A 17,915-nucleotide genomic window follows, 5' to 3' on the forward strand; every position below is an offset into this window, starting at 1 on the left:
CTCTTTTCTTGATTGGATTAGACAGCGCACAACATCAGATGACGTAAAAAATCAACATGCATGTCATCCAAACCATTTACTATGTTTTAATATATTTTATCATACATATCACAATCATTGAAATGTTTAACCGTATGACATCAAAACTGGTTTCCGTTCATATTTTCTCTGTGCTTGAAGGGTTTTCTCCGAGTATTCCGGTTTCTTTCAAAATTCCAAATACTGTACTGTACTGTTTTCATGTGACAGGATTTCATAAGGAACACAATCACAGAACAGGTTATGGTGGGTGCTGTTTCACTCTTAAAAAAATATACTAACATTATTAGCTTTCATGTGAAATGTTTATAAATTTTAATAAACTATAGTTTTATTCATATTGGTGGATTAATTATTCTCAGGCTAATCCCGTATCAACCACGTGGTTTTAAATCACCCCATGACAAACAGCACTTCACAGGTATTGGCAACACTTGATTTATTTATTATATTTGTTTATTTAGAGTACTGGAACATCTCTAAATGTCTAAAATTGTTGAAATGAGCGATTCCTGTCTAAATTTCACAAATCACATCGTTACATCAAAACTAACGCACCTTTTCTACACTTGGTTTTACCTACTGTCCTGGATTATAAACATTAGGCGGGCATTAGGACCTGGTCTCTCACCCAGTAGGCATGTTGCAATGGACCTTGGTGCTTTGATCCTGTTGGTTTGATATTTTCTGTTTTGGACCTTGTTGTATGAGTTTTGTGATGGCATGTGAAGTGTAAAGTTCTACACTAGCACAGCAACGTGTTGTTTCTTCGCTTTACCGCACCATCACAGTTTCTGATGAGGGACGTTTCTCCTTAAAAAAATATTCCTAAAATTAGCTTGCATATATTTCATATGTTTTAATAATCTATATTGTTTATCAAATCGGCGATTACGTTATTCATTCTAGTTCCGTGTCAATCACGTGACCCCGCCCCTTACATTTTTTGTTCGTTTATCTCGTCGACTTCTAACTGAATGTAAACATAAAATAGGGGGGACAACACTTCACAGGTACTGGCTAAACGTTACTTTTTTTAGGTTACGGGAAGAACTAAATGCCTCGAATGTTTTTACTTTGTCTATTTCTGACTGGTGCACAATTCACGGCGATGAAACAAACCTAACGCATCCCTTAGTTTTACTTGCTTCCTGGATTACAACCAATCATATTTCACAACCCGATCAGCGGGAAAAAAAACAACAACTGTGGCGTAAAGACAAGCGAAATCCAGTATTGACACTTTATTAACGGTGGGTTCCCCAAACTTGTAGCAAATACCGGTAAGTTTTGTCGTCGCCGCCATTAATTTGATATAGTGTTGATTGTTGTCCCACTCGTACTTTGTTGCAAGCGAAGGACGGCACAAGATGTGTTGACATTTTTTAACATGTCAATAGTTGTGCAAAGATTATGTCTCCTTCCTTTTTTAGCCAAGGCGCATATTTTCACAAAATAAATATCTTAACTTCACACCAACAAAAGAAAATGTAACAAGTGACATTCACCCTGTCCGTGTTCCTCGGGAGAAAGCGGTATAAAACAAACGTGAACGTGTTGAGGGAATGAAGCGTGTAGTAATTTAGAGACTACGTAAGCTTTCGGCAGGGTTTCTGAGGGTATCAGCAAATACAATTCGAAGCTTTTTAATGACATGCCAAGGACAGTCTTTATTTTTTTTTCAAATTTAGAACAAATCAATTGAAATATGAAGGGAAAGCCTGTACAGTCCAATGACTTGCAAATATGCTTTCCATAAAGACAACACTAATTTCTATGTATACTCAAACCATTCACTATCTGACGACCAGGGCTGTAACAAGGACCTTTTTCTGAAGAACGTTTCATCTTCATGATGGACTTTGTTTTATTTTTATCTTAGCACTCAGCATCTATTGCAGCTCGTTGAGCCTGGAAGGGGGTCCCCTCCCATCTGCAGCCTTTTCTTAAAGTTTTTCTTGGTGGTGGGGTTTTGAGCTTTTCACTTGGCCTACTAGGAGTTGGTTCCGACGATGCTGTTGTGGATTTGTGATCTTCTTTGTGTCTCTTTCACTTGTGAAGCACTTTGAGGCTCTTTTAAGGGCTTGTTGGCAGGCACGAGGACCATGTCTCTCACCCAGTAGGCATGTTGCAATGAACCTTTGATGCTTTGAACCTGTTGGCTTTGTTTTTGATGATTTGGACAGTGTTGTACAAGTTTTGTGGTGGAATGCGAAGAGTAAAGACGTACACTTTCTTCGTCTCGCCCTCCCATCTGCAGCCTTTTCTTAAAGTTTTTCTTGGTGGTGGGGTTTTGTGTTTTTCACTTGGGCCTTCTAGGAGTTGGTTCCGACGATGCTGTTGTGGATTTGTGATCTTCTTTGTGTCTCTTTCACTTGTGAAGCACTTTGAGGCTCTTTTAAGGGCTTGTTGGCAGGCACGAGGACCATGTCTCTCACCCAGTAGGCATGTTGCAATGAACCTTTGATGCTTTGAACCTGTTGGCTTTGTTTTTGATGATTTGGACAGTGTTGTACAAGTTTTGTGGTGGAATGCGAAGAGTAAAGACGTACACTTTCTTCGTCTTGCCACACCATATAAATACATTTGACTTGATTTAACTTCAAAATTTACAGTACTGAATATTGATTACATCAACTTGATTTATTTATTGTGAGGTTGGGCCTGTCATTAAGTTGATGGTAAGATAAATGAATAAAAAATAACTGATGAATCATGTTAACTTCTAAACCAATCATGTGAAATTGGAAGTTTTCTCATGGCATCTGATAATCACTGTACCACAAAACTTTGTATCGAAAAACATTCCTTGGTAATCAATGTATACATAATTCCAATGTTAATATATCATGTTTCTGTTCCTTTTTTTTAACTGATAGTTGGTGATAAAATGAGGCGCTCAGCAGCTCCCAGCCAGCTCAAGGGTAATGCTGCAAAAAAGCCCCGTTTTGTTCCTCCTGGATTTGCCTCTTCATGTACTGGCGCAGAACCCAAGATTCAGTCCCCTATATTTGGCGTGGACTATGCCTTGAATAAGGTAAAATGTCTTTCGCAGTTATCTTTAGATAGGATCCACCAAATCATTATGCTGTACAAATTCTATAAAGAAATGCATACCTTCTCATGCGGAGCAGCATGCCAATAAATCATACATACTAAAACAGTTACTTCTCCCTCCCATTCAAATTGACTGCACTCACACATCTACTTTTCTGTCAGGCCCAGAGACGTTTGGCAGTTCCACCTCCCAACAAAAGTGCATATGTCCAGGCAGCACCAGCATTGTCCAAGGCTCTGGCCCGAGTACTCAGTGCAACTGAAAGCAAGGAAAACGTTGCTGTGACCGAATCGGGTGCTACCTCACAAGAGCTCACAACGCCGCAAGACAACAAAGGGGCAGGTAATGAGAACACTGACTTGACTAAATGATTTTTAGCTAGTAGAAGTATTTTAAGAACAAAACTTCATTTTCTTATTTTCAATGTTCCTTTCCATTTCTAACAATGTACTCAAGTTAAATAAACCAAGGCATAGACAATAGCTGTTCATTTAAAAATCACTATTACAGCATACTTTGTCCTCTACTAATGGAGTCTCCTGCACTACATCACACTGAGATTGTTAATGGTCTTTGCATTGCATTAAGCTGGATACGTACATCTGTGGAAACAACGAGACCAACATGTTTTCTTTTTCTTCTTCTTTTAATGTCTGGTACCACTCACTGATATAGTCAATCATTGATATATTCATGCAGGCTCTGTGGAGCAGTGGTTAGCATGTCCGCCTCACAGTTCAGGTTCAGAGTTCAAATGTAACTTACTCCGGCCTTCCTGTGTGGAGTTTGCATGTTCTCCCCGAGTCCACGTGGATTCTCTCCGGGCGCTCCGGCTTCCTCCCACACTCTAAAAATATGCATGGCAGGTGTATTGGACATACTAAATTGTCCTTAGGTGTGATTGGGTGCGTGAATGGTTGGTTTATTGGTCCAAACGTATATTTAGTTGTATTAGGCATTTAAAACAAACACTGAACTGAGGAAACGAGGGTGCTCTTATTTTTTTTCCTACAACTGTAAGTATACATCACATACATAACTGTATAATGAAACACTGCACAATTCACTGAACAGTACAAATCTTTTTACGAAGCTGATGCGAGTGATTTTTTTTTTTTACAGTCAAAAGAACCGCCGATCCCATCATTAATGGTACATGTTGTAGAAAACGCACATCTCGTTGAGAGCAACCGCAAATAGGCGCGGGGGGGGGGGGGGGGGGGTGTACTGTACTGTCAGGGTTCTGCATTGTTTTTAGGCATACTGTCGCCCTCTGGTGGAATTATGCGAGCACGTTTAACCAGCCAAGACCAACGACACTCTAAACACTAACGTTTGTTTTAAAATAAAATCAATAACGACACAGCTGAAGCCATTTTTACTTTGAGGTCGTTAACAGTCGATCCAAACCACGCGTATCGCTCGTATTATGTTGACGAGTGGTGGATTATTCTTTAGACGCCCGATGCTGCTCGACACAGCAAGACCCGCGGGGCTAATTACATCTGTGCTCGGCTCGTGACGGCCATACAAAAGCGGGCTTCCAGCCTGGCATGAATAACCAGCGTCTCCATTTAGCACACCGGGGGCGCGTTGGTATAATTCGGCCATGTAAATAAATAACTCGTTGCGGCTTTTATTATTGTGTTGCGTCAATACGATTTTCGCGCATGCGCGTTGCACCCTGAACTGCCCCCAGCGTGTAGTTAGTTAAACCCGCGCTGCACACTCCTTCCAGCAGAACGGTCTCCCTATGCCGAATAAACTGATATGCACAGAATTTCCCATCCCCCATGTATGTGTGTCACCATCTTTTGTTTCTGTGCGAGGACTACGTGGCCTCGCTGTGCTCGGTTTGGGGTTTAGAGAGGCCGAGCTGAAAGTAGGTCGGGCTGAGTTTAAGCGGCTTAGCTACGTCAGTCTAAGCTGGGAGGAATTCAAGCAAAACGCTGGGAGGTAGGCGGGGGCCTAAGCGAGGCTGGCCTAGTTAAGCCTGATTCTTATTGTGCACGACAGACGCCTCATTTTTGTTGTGCAAGGAAGCAGAGGGGAGAAAACCAAGGAGTGTTGGGCTTCCACGCTTGTGTCAGATCATGGCTAGTGTTTGATTTGGAATGAGAAGAGGAGGAAAAGGGGACGTGGAGCAGTTAAATCAAGAGTTAACTTTATGTCTCGGTGGACTAAGAATCTTGCGGCAGGACGAGAAAAGACAGGTGGGGGGCGGTGACAGCTGAGGGCCAGACTTGGGCTCTAAGATGGCATCCAGCTCGTTGTTCCTTTCCAGCATGGTGGGGAAAGCCCGGTCCTCCAACTTCACCCTTTCGGAGAAACTGGACCTGTTGAAGCTTGTCCGGCCTCACGTCCGCATCCTGGAGGAGCACACTAACAAACACGCCGTCATCGTTGACAAGAACAAGTGCTGGGACACTGTGGCTGAGCAGTACAACGCCCTGGGGGGAGACAGGCCCCACCGCACAGCGCAGGGCCTCAGAACCCTTTACAAGAGGCTGAAGGAGTCGGCCAAACAGGAAGTGATGCAACGGAGGCACGCCCAGCCGGAGTACAGAGCAAGCATCTCTGAGCCAACCAGGAGAGTCATGGAGATGATCCCTCACCTGTTTCAACATGTGCCTATCCACGAAAAGGACCTGGCTCTGCGCAGGTATGTGGTGACTCACCGGAACCAGCATCATAGAAGTTCTACGGGCAAAATAAACAATTCAGCAGAAGTTGTTTAATAGCGTAACCCCCCCCCCCCATTTATAGTATATACAACAAGTAAACTTTAGAAGTTATTTGATTTGTAACTGAATGTGATAATTAAAATCACTCAGCACAACTATTTTTCTTAATTTCGTGCTTGAGAACAGAGCCAAAAATTGTTTTGCACTTATTTGTATACTAGTTTTTATTTGTATAATTTAAGAAGCAGTTACACTATAAACTTTAGTATGTACTAGCTGGAGCAGGGGTGGGCATACATTTGCACTGCCAAGATCACATTAGATTTTTAGAGCGGACAAAAGATAGGTTGTTGTTCCTCCAAGAAGTTCAAAAATAAACTCTGCATGTAATAGTATTTTTGAATAAAATAGTGGTTAAGCCTAATCGTAACGACCAGTCAATTGTTTTATTATGAATTAACCAATTATCAAATGAAACAATACATGTAAATTTGTCCTAAAATTACACACACACAATAAGCCTAGTTGGCCTCATTAAACACTTGAGTGAACGATATTGTGCCAGTGGGCCATACTTTGCCCATCCCTGAGGTACAACCGAGCCCTACAACAAATTGCAAAAACCCACAACTGATGTCCCTCTAAAAATGGTTTGTAATTTCCTATGTTAATCGTCTTCAATACGTGTGTCATGATACAACTTTTCCACTTTCGATACGATATCACAAAGAAGGATACTTCTTTTTAATTTTTCAACATGTGCGGTTAGAAGAGACGTGATTAAATGATACTCTTCAAATTACAATATAACTGTAATACTGTTATATTCAAAATGAAAGTGTGCATGTTAGATGATTGATATTGAATTGATATTCGATATCAATAACTGATTTCTGCTCCCCTAGTTTTTAACTGTAAATATAGCAGAAACTATTATCTTGAAACAGATTTATGGGCTTATCTTACATGACCTTATAGCTGATTTGATTTGGACAAAAAAAGTGCTTAAATTGCCATGTACATGCACACAGGGCAAAGACTCAGTAATATCCAAGCTAAACCCAGCTCCTTTCCGACATACAGCACATTTCTCAGTTGAGATATGTTTCATCACTTCGAAGTACTTCTTTGAGACTAATTCCTATTCACACCGGGTATTGCTCTAAACAAAATTCTCTACGTGAGATCAGACAAAAAATAAACAGCAATTAATAAGATTATACAAGTAAACAAAGTCTCCACTGACAAGTAGGAAACTGCTGAAACTAATCTTGTGATCACAGGGTACTGGAAGTCTTGATCCAGCGTAAATTAAAAAAAACAAAAACAAAAAAAAAACGATTGTAATTTTTTAGCCACTGTAGAATAAGTAAATGAGTTTGAAAAATGCAGATCAGTGAGTTTCTTAGCAAATATTTGAGAAACAAAGGTGTGAATTTCCTCAAATTGTGTTTTTGAACCACCTGTACCTCATATTCTTACTGTTGTCAATTCTTGTGTCCATCCTCAGATTATTATACAGTAAGCACCCATCTCCCATTGAGCCTCCTGGCAGCAGCTCGTCTCTGGCCGGCCCTCAGGACTACACGGCAGCCGTCCCCACCATTCCCCATGAGGTGGTCCATCTGGACGAAGATGATGTAAAGCCGCCTCCAGACCTCCCACTCCCGTCCACGCACGCAGAGCCAGTGCTGGAGGCGGGCCCGGAGCTGGTGGGGGAGCATCACGCGGGCAACATTCGGGCTTATGACGCATCCTTGTCTCCCGCCTCTTCGTCTGTCAACATCCCCCTCTCTGCCTCACCGTTGTCTTTACACCATGACTTTTACCCCAACAACATCTACCCCAACAATGTCTACCCTCTTCACGAGCCCGAGCGCTTCCGCTCTTTGCACCTGGCTAAAGAGGAGCACGATTTGGTACTGGCCAATCACAGGAAGGTGGCAATGTACCTCGAGGAGAAGAGGGAGGGGCTTAAGAGGAAACAGCAACTGGAGGAGGAACTTTTGAGGGCCAAGATCAGAGTAGAGAAGCTGAAGGTGGCACGACTTCGACATGGGCTTCCTATCCCTCTTTAGCATCTAGGAACTTGCTGGGCCCAAGCCGAGTTGGAAAAGGAAATCTTTTTGCATTGACTTTGCCCAAGATACTGAAAACCTGGGAAATTCCACGTTTTAGCACTCAGTAGTACAACTTTGAAACGTTTGAGATAGACAGACTGCAGTTCAGGGATGAGTTCCTTTTTTTGCTACACTGGCAATAGAATGAGCTGAAAAGACTCATGCTGCATCTAGAGGGAAAAAACACAAAATTCTGGACGTCCTCGACTTAATGTTGCTTTCAACGGGGTTACACTGTGTCACGCTGCTATGATGTCACGCCAATTATGAAACGCTCACACGCCCAAGTTCAGGGGTCGTATATTGTCTTGAATTATACAGTGATGCGTTCAAATCAAACTTTCCTAACATATGGTGGGTTAGAATCCGTTTAAAACCTGTGAGATCAAAACATTGTGCCTCTAACAGACACTGAGCTTCTTCCTATTGTTAGTCTCTGTTCATGTTATTATTGTTGTAAAGCCAACAGTGTTGGTTGGCTATTATTCAATGTCCATTGATTTATTATTGGGGGGGGATCATACTTTTAGACAAGCAGCATTTTACATTATTGAAGTGTCTGAAACATCTCATAATGAGCTTCAAAACAATATAGCGGTACAACAATTAAATGACAAGTAATCAAAAATCAAATTAATTCATTTGACAGATTCATTGTTTAGAGACACAAAATTATTCATTTTGATAGCATTTCTCCCTCACTACTATATATTCTCGGATTTCTTTAGTCCTCAATGTAAGCAGACAATTTAAGCAAAGTAAGACATTGAAATATATCTACTTTTACTTTAGAAAATTGATCAATATTTTCACTTATTTTTTTATGTTTACAAATCAAAGCAGTAACAGAAACATAAAGAAAAATTATAATGGTAAATTTTCTGCTCTGTCAACTGTCTCACATGATGTCACCATGATGACAGGCGTGTCAGATCCTGTTCAGTGTGATGCTAAAAATGACCTGAAAATGTAATAGATTGCCAGCAAAACAAGGCAGCTTTTGTATTTTTGTTGTGATTTTAATTGTTACTTAGTACAAGTGAAATGGAATGTTGTAATTTGGGGAAATGACTGTCGTGGGGGGTGTTAGTTTTTGTCCTTTTTTTAATTAAAAGGAAATTTATTATATTGAGGTTTAGACTTTTTTTTAATCATACCTTCAACAGTTTTAGATTTCAAAATTTCATGGAGTTTTCAAATGACTGGTGCAACAGTGACATCTGCTGATGAGGCCTGCGTGTGCACCCAGGATCCGCTTCATAATGGAGTATTGTATGTACTACTACTGTGTGTTGCGTCTGTCTCCACAGGCCTCGCTCAAACATGTCCCGTGTCAAATCCAGTCCGGACTCCGGAATGCAGCCAGGACACAGCGCGATACTTCAGCGTGATGTGGTGTAAGGCCAGCAAAAAGAAACACAAGCGCTGGGAAGGGGACGCCGTGCTTGTGACCCGGGGGCGCACGGCCACCCTGAAAGATATGGAGGGCAAGAATATTGGACAAGGTGAGATACTGTAAGTTATTTAGTATAAAAAAATGGAAATAATGTTATGGCACCACCCGTTCTAACAGGTAGTGGCTACAAGATGTCGGTTCTGGCCTCCCTTGCTGAAGGAGAGACCTTGATGATCGGAGCAAAGGAGGTGGAGGTAATGAGAGTCATTTCTGCAGAAGCTTTTGCGACGGGACGTTGTTTCCAAGAAGCACAGGTAGAAGACATCCTCCCAAAGACTGCTCCCACTTGTTCACAACGTCTTGCTTCGAAACCTTTCTGCCCACCCACGCTGTCTGGGAAAGCGGAGCATCTTGGATCACAATCAAAGGAGGAACAGATCTGTAGGCCTCGCCATGATCCACAAGCAGCTGGTGTGCACACTCAATTTGAAGTCCTCAATCCGCGGTTCCAAGGGTTTAAAAAATGTCGTTTTGCTTTGTATTATTCTCAGGGGCTTTGGTGATGCCTCGGCCCTCTCCCAGCCACCAGTGGTCTCATAATAAGTCAGGGCTTCCTGTGGTTGACGTTGTGGTTGACCCGTACCTGACGACTCACCTGCGCCCCCACCAGAGAGATGGCCTGCTCTTTCTCTATGAATGTGTCATGGGCATGAGGTATTACGCTCAGAAAACTCTTGGGTCACAACTAACCCAACATGGATCAAAAAGGGACCAATATATCTTTTTTTAGTTATTTGTTAAAGGGGAAATCACTTCCAAAAAATTCTTTACAACAATATGTTCTATCCAGCTCCACCAATCAAAGTACACTATTCTGATTGATACTGTATTGGTTGAATATGACATAAGCAGTAAAATCAACCCAGCTTTAGTCATGGCCAGCCATTTAGCTACTTGCGGTCGACTGAAAATGATGTCACAGTTGCTGAGGGTTGACTTAAAAACTAGTCACAGCGCACCTGTTTTTTTTAAATTTGGTTAAGCTTGTGGCATTCACAAGCTGAGTCAGGATTCACAGTGACCTCAGCTTTAAGCAAATCTCTAAGTCGTTTTCAGTCAACACCAAGTGGCAAAATGGCTACCACCTAAAATGAACAAAAACAAGAAGGATTTTGTTTAGACAGTGTAGATAAGTATGGCTGCAAAAAAACATTGTTAAAAAATGGGTGTTGACGCCTAGTTGAATGACCCGTAACACAAACCTGTTGGGGGGGGATGTTGAACAGAACGACCTAGTCGGACTGGATGTTTTATAAAATAGCAACCCTGATTTTGACAGATCTGAACAAAACAAACCAACTTTTGAGGGGCGTTTTGTGCATTATAAAGTTCGTTTAAATGAATAACCAAAACTTGGTTCAATTCCTTTTTGAACCAACGCTTGCAAAACTGTTGTCATTGTATTACATTCTCACTGGGTTTAGATCATAATAACCATAGCCGAACCCACAAATGCATATTTCAAATTCGTCTTTTTTTTTTCTTTTATTAGGTTTATTTTTTGTTCGTAATATAAAAGTATGTACACTTTAAAATATGTCTGTCTGAAAATCAAATCCAATTATGTGTCAAGAGCAAGAGCTATTTGTGTGAAGAATCCTATCAATAATCTGTGTGTGTTTGTTTCATCAGAGTCGCAGGACGCTACGGGGCTATCCTGGCTGATGAGATGGGCCTGGGGAAGACTCTCCAGAGTGTGGCTCTCTGCTGGACTTTGCTCAAGCAGGGTCCGTACGGAGGCAAAGCGGTGGCCAAGCGTGTGCTGGTGGTTACTCCAGGTAGCCTGGTACAGAACTGGGGCGCGGAATTCAAGAAATGGCTGGGCCGTGAGAGGCTCAACGTTTTCACAGTGGATCAAGTGAGGACAGACACCTTGTAGTTAAAACAAACGTTAATTGAGCCAGAGCACATATATGGCAATGCAAATCACCTGACTATCAAAAATTGCATGCAACGAGTTAATGATGTTTTTATTTCTTATAGTAGTTACAGTATATGTGTAAATTTTTACAAGTTGTAATCTGATGAAATAATGCCGGCATACCTAATATTGTGGCCAGTGACTGTTAATGACTTATTGTCCTGTTTGTTTTCATATAAAGGACCACAGGATAGAGCAATTTGTGTTGTCTCCTCTGCACAACGTTCTTGTGATCAGTTACGAGATGCTGCTGCGTTGCCTCGAAAAGGTTTGTTCGTCTACGGTCTAAAGGTTTTCCCGCAGAATTTGTTGAACACTCTTTTTTTCAGGTGCAAAAATTGGAGTTTGGTCTTATCATCTGCGACGAGGGTCACAGATTAAAGAACAGCAGCATCAAAACTTCCTCCGCCCTCAGCAGCCTGAGCTGCACTCGCAGAGTCATACTAACAGGTGGGCTTCAGCTGCAATTTTCTTTACTGCTGCAGGGAAGTGAAAAACTCTCGCTAAATTTATTCTGTATCTTTTGAAGGCACTCCAGTGCAGAATGACTTGCAGGAATTCTATGCCATCATAGAGTTTGTTAATCCGGGCATACTTGGCTCCACCACTGCGTACAGGAAAGTGTTTGAAGAGCCCATCCTTCGATCCAGGCAGCCTTCTTGTTCAGAGGTAACCGTCGATTCATTCATATCTTCATATAGACTACAAAATCACTCTAGACACCTGTTGCACATTTGAAAGACAAAATTCAGTATGAGACAACTTTATACCACAGATGCAATGATAGCAATATAATAATAGTTTTAAAAATATGCAGTCCTACAGCACTATAAGATTTGGACACAATTGGATTTTTAAAAATGTTTACTTGTTTATCTTATCGTCTTTATGATTATTGTATGTTCTCAAATTCAGTAGACATACAGTGTCACAGTTAAGAAAAAAAAATAGAAATCGGTATCTGTTGACATTCAGGTGCATTTCAATAAATTGGACAATGGCAGTGCATATACCCAATGTATATTTGCATTTCGCGATCAGCATATTTGCAGATGCCAACCCCCTCCATTTTTTAATTTTATTTTTTAGTATTGGTTCTAAATTATATCATATTTTACTGTTTTTCTGTTTGTACACTGGGACAAAAAGTGTTACGTTATTAAAAAAAAAAGATGGTCATTGATTGCAGACATTAAAATCATTTCACCAATATTACTATAGTTTTATTTTGTGTAATATTTATGTTGCTAAAACATGATTTTAATGTATGCAACCAGTGTCCATATTTTTTTTAAATGTAAATCCAAAATACTTTTTTTTCAGTGTAGTAAATGTCTAATTTCTATTTCTACAATTGGTGACCTGTAACCTTCTTAGACATGTAAGTCAATGCAAGGAACATAAGTGATATACCATTGTGCCCATAGGAAGAAAAATCTTTGGGAGAGGAGCGAGCATCTGAACTCTCCCGACTTACCAGCATGTTCATCCTGAGAAGGACACAGGAAATCATCAACTGCTACCTGCCACCGCGCCTGGACTGGACTTTGTTCTGCAGACCGTCCCCGCTGCAGCAAGAGGTCTACAGGCATCTCCTCAGCCACAGAGTCTTCCGAGCCTGCCTCCAGGGCTCCATGCAAACACACACCCACCTGGCCTGCATCACCGCCCTGAAAAAGCTGTGTAACCACCCGGCTCTGCTTCACGCCACCTTCATGGTCAGACTGCTCGGCTTGGATTTAACATTCAATCCGGTGAAATTAGTGGTCTTGTGGAAGTTCTAATTTCTGTGTGGCAATATGCTTTTAGGACAAAATGAGGTCTGATTCAGAGGAGAGCTCCTTATATGAAGGCCTCTCACAGTTTTTCCCAGAAACATACTGTTCAGATAGTTTTAACCCGGATGACTCCGGAAAACTTTTGGTTGTGTTGGACCTCCTAAAGACCATCAGACAGCTCAGTCCATCTGACAGGTAGGTCATTGCCATTGTCACTTCATTTGTCTCTGTTGAATTTCAGGTATGACAGTACATGCGTTTTCCCTTCAGGGTGGTTATTGTGTCCAACTACACTCAGACGTTGGACATGCTCCAGAAGCTTTGCGTGCTCATGAATTACACATTCTGCCGGCTCGACGGGCAAACGCCCACCAACCAGAGGCAGCGGCTGGTTGACGGCTTTAACAGCCCTTACTCTTCCAGTTTCCTGTTTCTGCTCAGCTCCAAAGCTGGCGGCGTTGGGCTAAATCTTGTGGGGGCTTCCCACTTGGTACTCTATGACCTCGACTGGAACCCGGCCACGGATATTCAGGTAAAACTACAAAAACATTCCAGGATAATGATTTGTTTCCTGCAATTTGAAGTGAACATTCCATGTTTGGTTCAGGCTATGGCACGAGTGTGGCGAGACGGACAGAAAAAGACTGTGCACACCTATCGGCTCCTCACAGCAGGTATCATCCTAATGTAATCCTGTAAACATGGGTGTATATGAAATTCGCATTTAGAGCTGAGCAATTATAGCCAAGAAATCATCCATCCATCCATTTTCTATAGCCGCTTATCCTCACAAGGGTGGCAGGCCTGCTGGGGCCTATCCCAGCTTTCTATGGGCAGTAGGCGCGGGGCACCCTGAACTGGTTGCCAGCCAACTGCAGGGCACATATGGACAAACAACCATTCACGCACCCAATCACACTTAAGGACAATTTACAGTGTCCAATTCACCTGCTATGCATGTTTTTGGAATGTGGGAGGAAGCCGTAGTCCCTGGGGAGAACCCACGCAGACATGGGAAGATTATGCAAACTCACAGGAAGTCCGGAGGGAGGTGGATTTGAACTTGAACTTCATTACAGTTGATCATAGATGTTGCATAAAATAAAAAAGTAGCCAATCACAATCAAGCTGATCAGATTGGTGTGAAGTCTTGTTTTTAGTAAATAATAAAAAAACACGTTTTGTAAAGCACCCACTCAGCATGCTGTGACTTGTGAACAATTTTGCAATTTAGTTAGTTAAAATCGTCAATTTTCAAAAAGATGAGTAATATGATTTATTCGTTAGCTGTATTTCCACTTGCAGATAATTCTATACCCACATCCTGACACAAAATTTTGGTTCAGAAATCACTCTTTCAAATCAAGTATGATACAAAATTGATGTAAAACAGCCATCTTCACACTGTATTAGTATCATATGGTTCTCGTGACTTGAAACGACATACAAGGGAAACAAAAACAAAAGCACAAGAACTAAATAACTAGAATTATTCTCAAATATTTATGATAAATGTTTTGACTAATGGGAAACTTTCATTAAAAGTTTCACTCCATGGTAATTTGATCCAAAGTCAGCTGTGAGAAGCTCAATTTCATCCTTGACCCGAAGAAGGACAAATGCAATGAAAGATGCATTATGTGATTCCCTCAGGCACAATCGAAGAGCGCATTTTTCAGCGGCAGGTGTCCAAACAGGGGCTTTCTGGGACAGTGGTGGACCTCGGCAAAGGCTCAGAGCACGCCAGCTTCTCCGCCAACGAGCTACGAGATCTCTTCAGCCTGACCGACACGCCATCTCTAACTCATGACCTGTTGAACTGCAGCTGCGACATGGACGGCTCAGTCAACGGTACCGCCTCTTTTTATTCAGATGAAAAAAAAAAATATATATATATACTCGTGGTAAAACAGGTCCTCGAGTAATTTGAGTTTCTCAGTTAAAGAAATGTTTCAGGCATTTTTGCTTGTCCCAGATACCCACGTTATTAGCACAAAAAGAAAATGCAAAACTATGTCACGCAATTTGCAGCGACAACTGTTAATGCTTTGCATGACAATAAATTACGGCGGAAACGTGTTGAGAAGACCAACCTCAAACCAAATATCTGGATACAATTGCCTTGGTGAACTTTTATTTTGAAGTTGTGCCTAACACTAAGAGTAACACTAACGGCTAACGACATAACAGCTTGACTAATTTTTCAACTGCAATTGATGCTCTTGGCTCCCAATATGAAAAACATTTTGCTGTTATGAAATCACGAACATTCGCCAATCCAAGGCACTAACAAGCGACTTAATTACATTGATATACGGCACCTGTTTCCAGTGTTTACCGGTGGCTCGGCCTCTACCATAGCTGCCTCAAGCACAAATTAGCCTCTAGCTAGCAGCACTCAAGTACTCCATATAGGCTGGCGTGATAAACATAAATGACTCTGCTTTTTACTGGTGATAGCTTGGCACAATTGCTGTTCCTACTGATTGATTACCTTTTCTCAAACAATGTTGATTCATTCTGTTTTACCTGACAAATGGATCTCATAGACCAAAATTTACTGGGCGAGATTTGGAGGAGAGGGAAGTAGTGTTACTAAGCACAGTCTATAAGTTAAAAAAAAAAAAGACCCAAAGCTTTATAAAGCTTGGTTATTCATAATTAAGTGGAAATTTGTGAGTTGGTCTTCAGTGTTTTATTTATTTTTTTCACCCAGCAAAAAATACATATTTTATTTTTATCGTACTCCATTCAAATTTTCTGGAGGATATCCGAATAGAAAAATATTAAATAGCTGCATCCCTCTCATCTTTTTGAACTTCTTGCTCAGATATTAAAGAGGAAGGAGATGAAGCTTCCGAAACTCGGCCGTGCCAGCTTGGTCGTGAGCGCAACAGTTGGGCCCCGAAGAACCTTAGCATGTCCAAGCTCATGCAGTGGAGACATTTTTCCGGAGACGCCCGCACCTTCTCTGACCCTTACCTGGATCACGCCCGAGAACACATCACCTTTGCCTTTCAAACCACCATCTCTAACGTCGGCCATTAACCACAGACTGCTTGAGGTTATTTACATTTGTTTTTTGTCAGGCAAACAAGATGTATGAAATATTCATCTTTGAGTGCACAATTTTGGTCGATAAAATTGAAAGGAAGAAACAGGATGGAATAAGTTGTAATCTCAGATTGCGCAGGTCCCTCAAATGTTGTAAGTTAAATGGCCATTACATGGAAAGTGTTATGAATGAAAGTGATTTGACAACCATTATTTTTTTTGTCCGTCGTTGCTCAAGCGGGCTCAAGCATGCTGCTCATGTAGTGTTCCCGTTGCGACCATCTAAGGTAATACTTTATTGACAGCACCGGTTAATCCAAATGATGAGGCATGTTTAGGTGCCGTGTGGTGACAATGTAATCAAAGCCTCAATTTGGAGTCATCTAGTTTACGCTCCTGCGTTCTAAGTCTTCAGCCATGACTTGGCCGTTTTCAGCCAACAATAAGCTTTCCCGTGGTGACGCTTTCTCATGCTGTGACCTTCCATATGACCATTCGGTGAGTCACAGCAGTTAAGCGAGGTGGGCCTTATTTGTCGGTGCTGCGTGGGGTTACGTGTGCGCGGGTGTAATAAGCGTGCGCTCTGTATGGCTTCTATTCAACTGTGTCGTTCCATAAAAGGTCTAATTACTGTTTATTTGACTATTTTCTTTTAGGCAATTTTATTGTGTAATACTGTAACTAGGTTTTGGGGATGTTCAGATTTTCTCTCAACAGGAGCGCCGATAACTCACTATGAATGATTATGCTTGATCCCCTTGTGATGACTATTTCATTCAACTCCTTTCAGTCTGATTAGAAAAGATGTTGATGGTCATATTTTCTTGAATGCTTTGAACTGTCCTCATTATGTTTGACCCAAAAAAGAATGATAGTCTGAGAATTGCAACTCTCACAGGGCAATGTATTGTGGTCTTGAAAGGATTTAGTATGCTTAGCTGTAAAAGTAATATTTGGTAGTACTTTGTACGAAGAAAAGTTGTCTTTACACTTACCTTCTTGCATACAGTAAAAAAAAAAAATGTATGAAAGTACTTTCAAAAAATATTTTTGTATTTTAATTCATATTAGGTTAGATGAGAGTGTCTAGTGTACAGTCCACACTTTGCCCTTGTTTAAGGACAGGCCCTTATATGGGTATATGGGGTTTGTTTATTGATATATTAGGTATTTAAAGTATGACAGTTTATTGTTTCTCTGATTAAATATGACATTTTTGAGTGCAGAACAATCTACATACATGATTGTGCTGTGTACATGTGGCATGGAATATATTCTCTCATCAGCGAATAGGAAAATTAAAAAATTAATGGATTTATTTTTATAAAAAAATAAGAGATTAACATCTGTCATTAACTGATCAAATCTCTTTTTAATATCACCTACACATTTCTGAGAAAAATCCTCAATTTAAAAAAAAAAAAGATGTTTTATTGTGGCACATAAAAAGATTGACATCTAATGACATAAAAGTAATTTATTTATTTTAACAGATGTAGTTGTAACTATTTTTGCTGTATTTTAGACTTGTCCCAAATACCGACTGCACCATAGGTTAGCTTCTGGGACTTCGCATTCACAAGCTCCTTTTTACAAGAATGTAATATCACAATACCTTTATCAAAGGTGCCCTCGGGCCTTTTTAAAGTTACATTTAGTGACAACTCTCACATGCCCTTTCATTTTCACGTCTTGCTTCCACCCTCCCACCCACAACAGGAGCCTATCAGGTTATGCCAAACATAATGGCAGCCAATCAATGTTCACTTGAGGCTATGTTGGAGCTGTTTTCCAACTCAAGAACA

At 41.0% G+C, this 17,915-nt stretch overlaps 2 protein-coding genes and 1 long non-coding RNA gene across 5 annotated transcripts; 2 read left to right on the forward strand and 1 right to left on the reverse strand.

Moving 5' to 3' along the window:
* The first annotated feature begins 965 nt into the window (after positions 1-965).
* LOC148425356 (DNA repair and recombination protein RAD54B-like) lies at positions 966-17,204 on the forward strand. 3 transcript variants are annotated; one of them, XM_088411723.1, is made up of 16 exons: positions 966-1,052; positions 2,919-3,076; positions 3,259-3,439; positions 9,212-9,406; positions 9,475-9,768; positions 9,849-10,011; positions 10,990-11,215; positions 11,460-11,546; positions 11,608-11,728; positions 11,808-11,947; positions 12,706-12,996; positions 13,088-13,251; positions 13,327-13,588; positions 13,664-13,730; positions 14,710-14,907; positions 15,887-17,204. In XM_088411723.1, the coding sequence occupies exons 2-16, from the start codon at positions 2,930-2,932 to the stop codon at positions 16,102-16,104; spliced, it is 2,754 nt and encodes a 917-aa protein (XP_088267849.1). In that variant the 5' UTR covers positions 966-1,052; positions 2,919-2,929; the 3' UTR covers positions 16,105-17,204. The 3 variants fall into 3 exon arrangements, with proteins under 3 accessions (XP_088267849.1, XP_088267848.1, XP_088267850.1); XM_088411722.1 differs by lacking the exon at positions 966-1,052 and adding an exon at positions 1,240-1,322; XM_088411724.1 differs by lacking the exon at positions 966-1,052 and having other exon boundaries at positions 2,752-3,076.
* Positions 4,329-7,668, reverse strand: LOC148425357 (uncharacterized). Its single transcript, XR_015865230.1, has 3 exons — positions 7,251-7,668; positions 5,713-5,797; positions 4,329-5,479 (listed from the first exon to the last, which is right to left on the reverse strand). It is a non-coding gene; the product is annotated as an uncharacterized LOC148425357 (long non-coding RNA).
* LOC148425358 (fibrinogen silencer-binding protein-like) lies at positions 4,754-9,033 on the forward strand. The gene is made up of 2 exons (XM_088411725.1): positions 4,754-5,759; positions 7,292-9,033. Exons 1-2 carry the CDS (start codon positions 5,353-5,355, stop codon positions 7,857-7,859), a joined length of 975 nt encoding a protein of 324 aa, XP_088267851.1. The 5' UTR covers positions 4,754-5,352; the 3' UTR covers positions 7,860-9,033.
* Positions 17,205-17,915: the final 711 nt, after the last annotated feature.

The sequence above is a fragment of the Hippichthys cyanospilos genome, chromosome 3, assembly GCF_059441005.1.
Source record: "Hippichthys cyanospilos isolate Australia breed blue-spotted pipefish chromosome 3, RoL_Hcya_1.0, whole genome shotgun sequence".
In the NCBI taxonomy this organism is placed as follows: domain Eukaryota; kingdom Metazoa; phylum Chordata; class Actinopteri; order Syngnathiformes; family Syngnathidae; genus Hippichthys; species Hippichthys cyanospilos.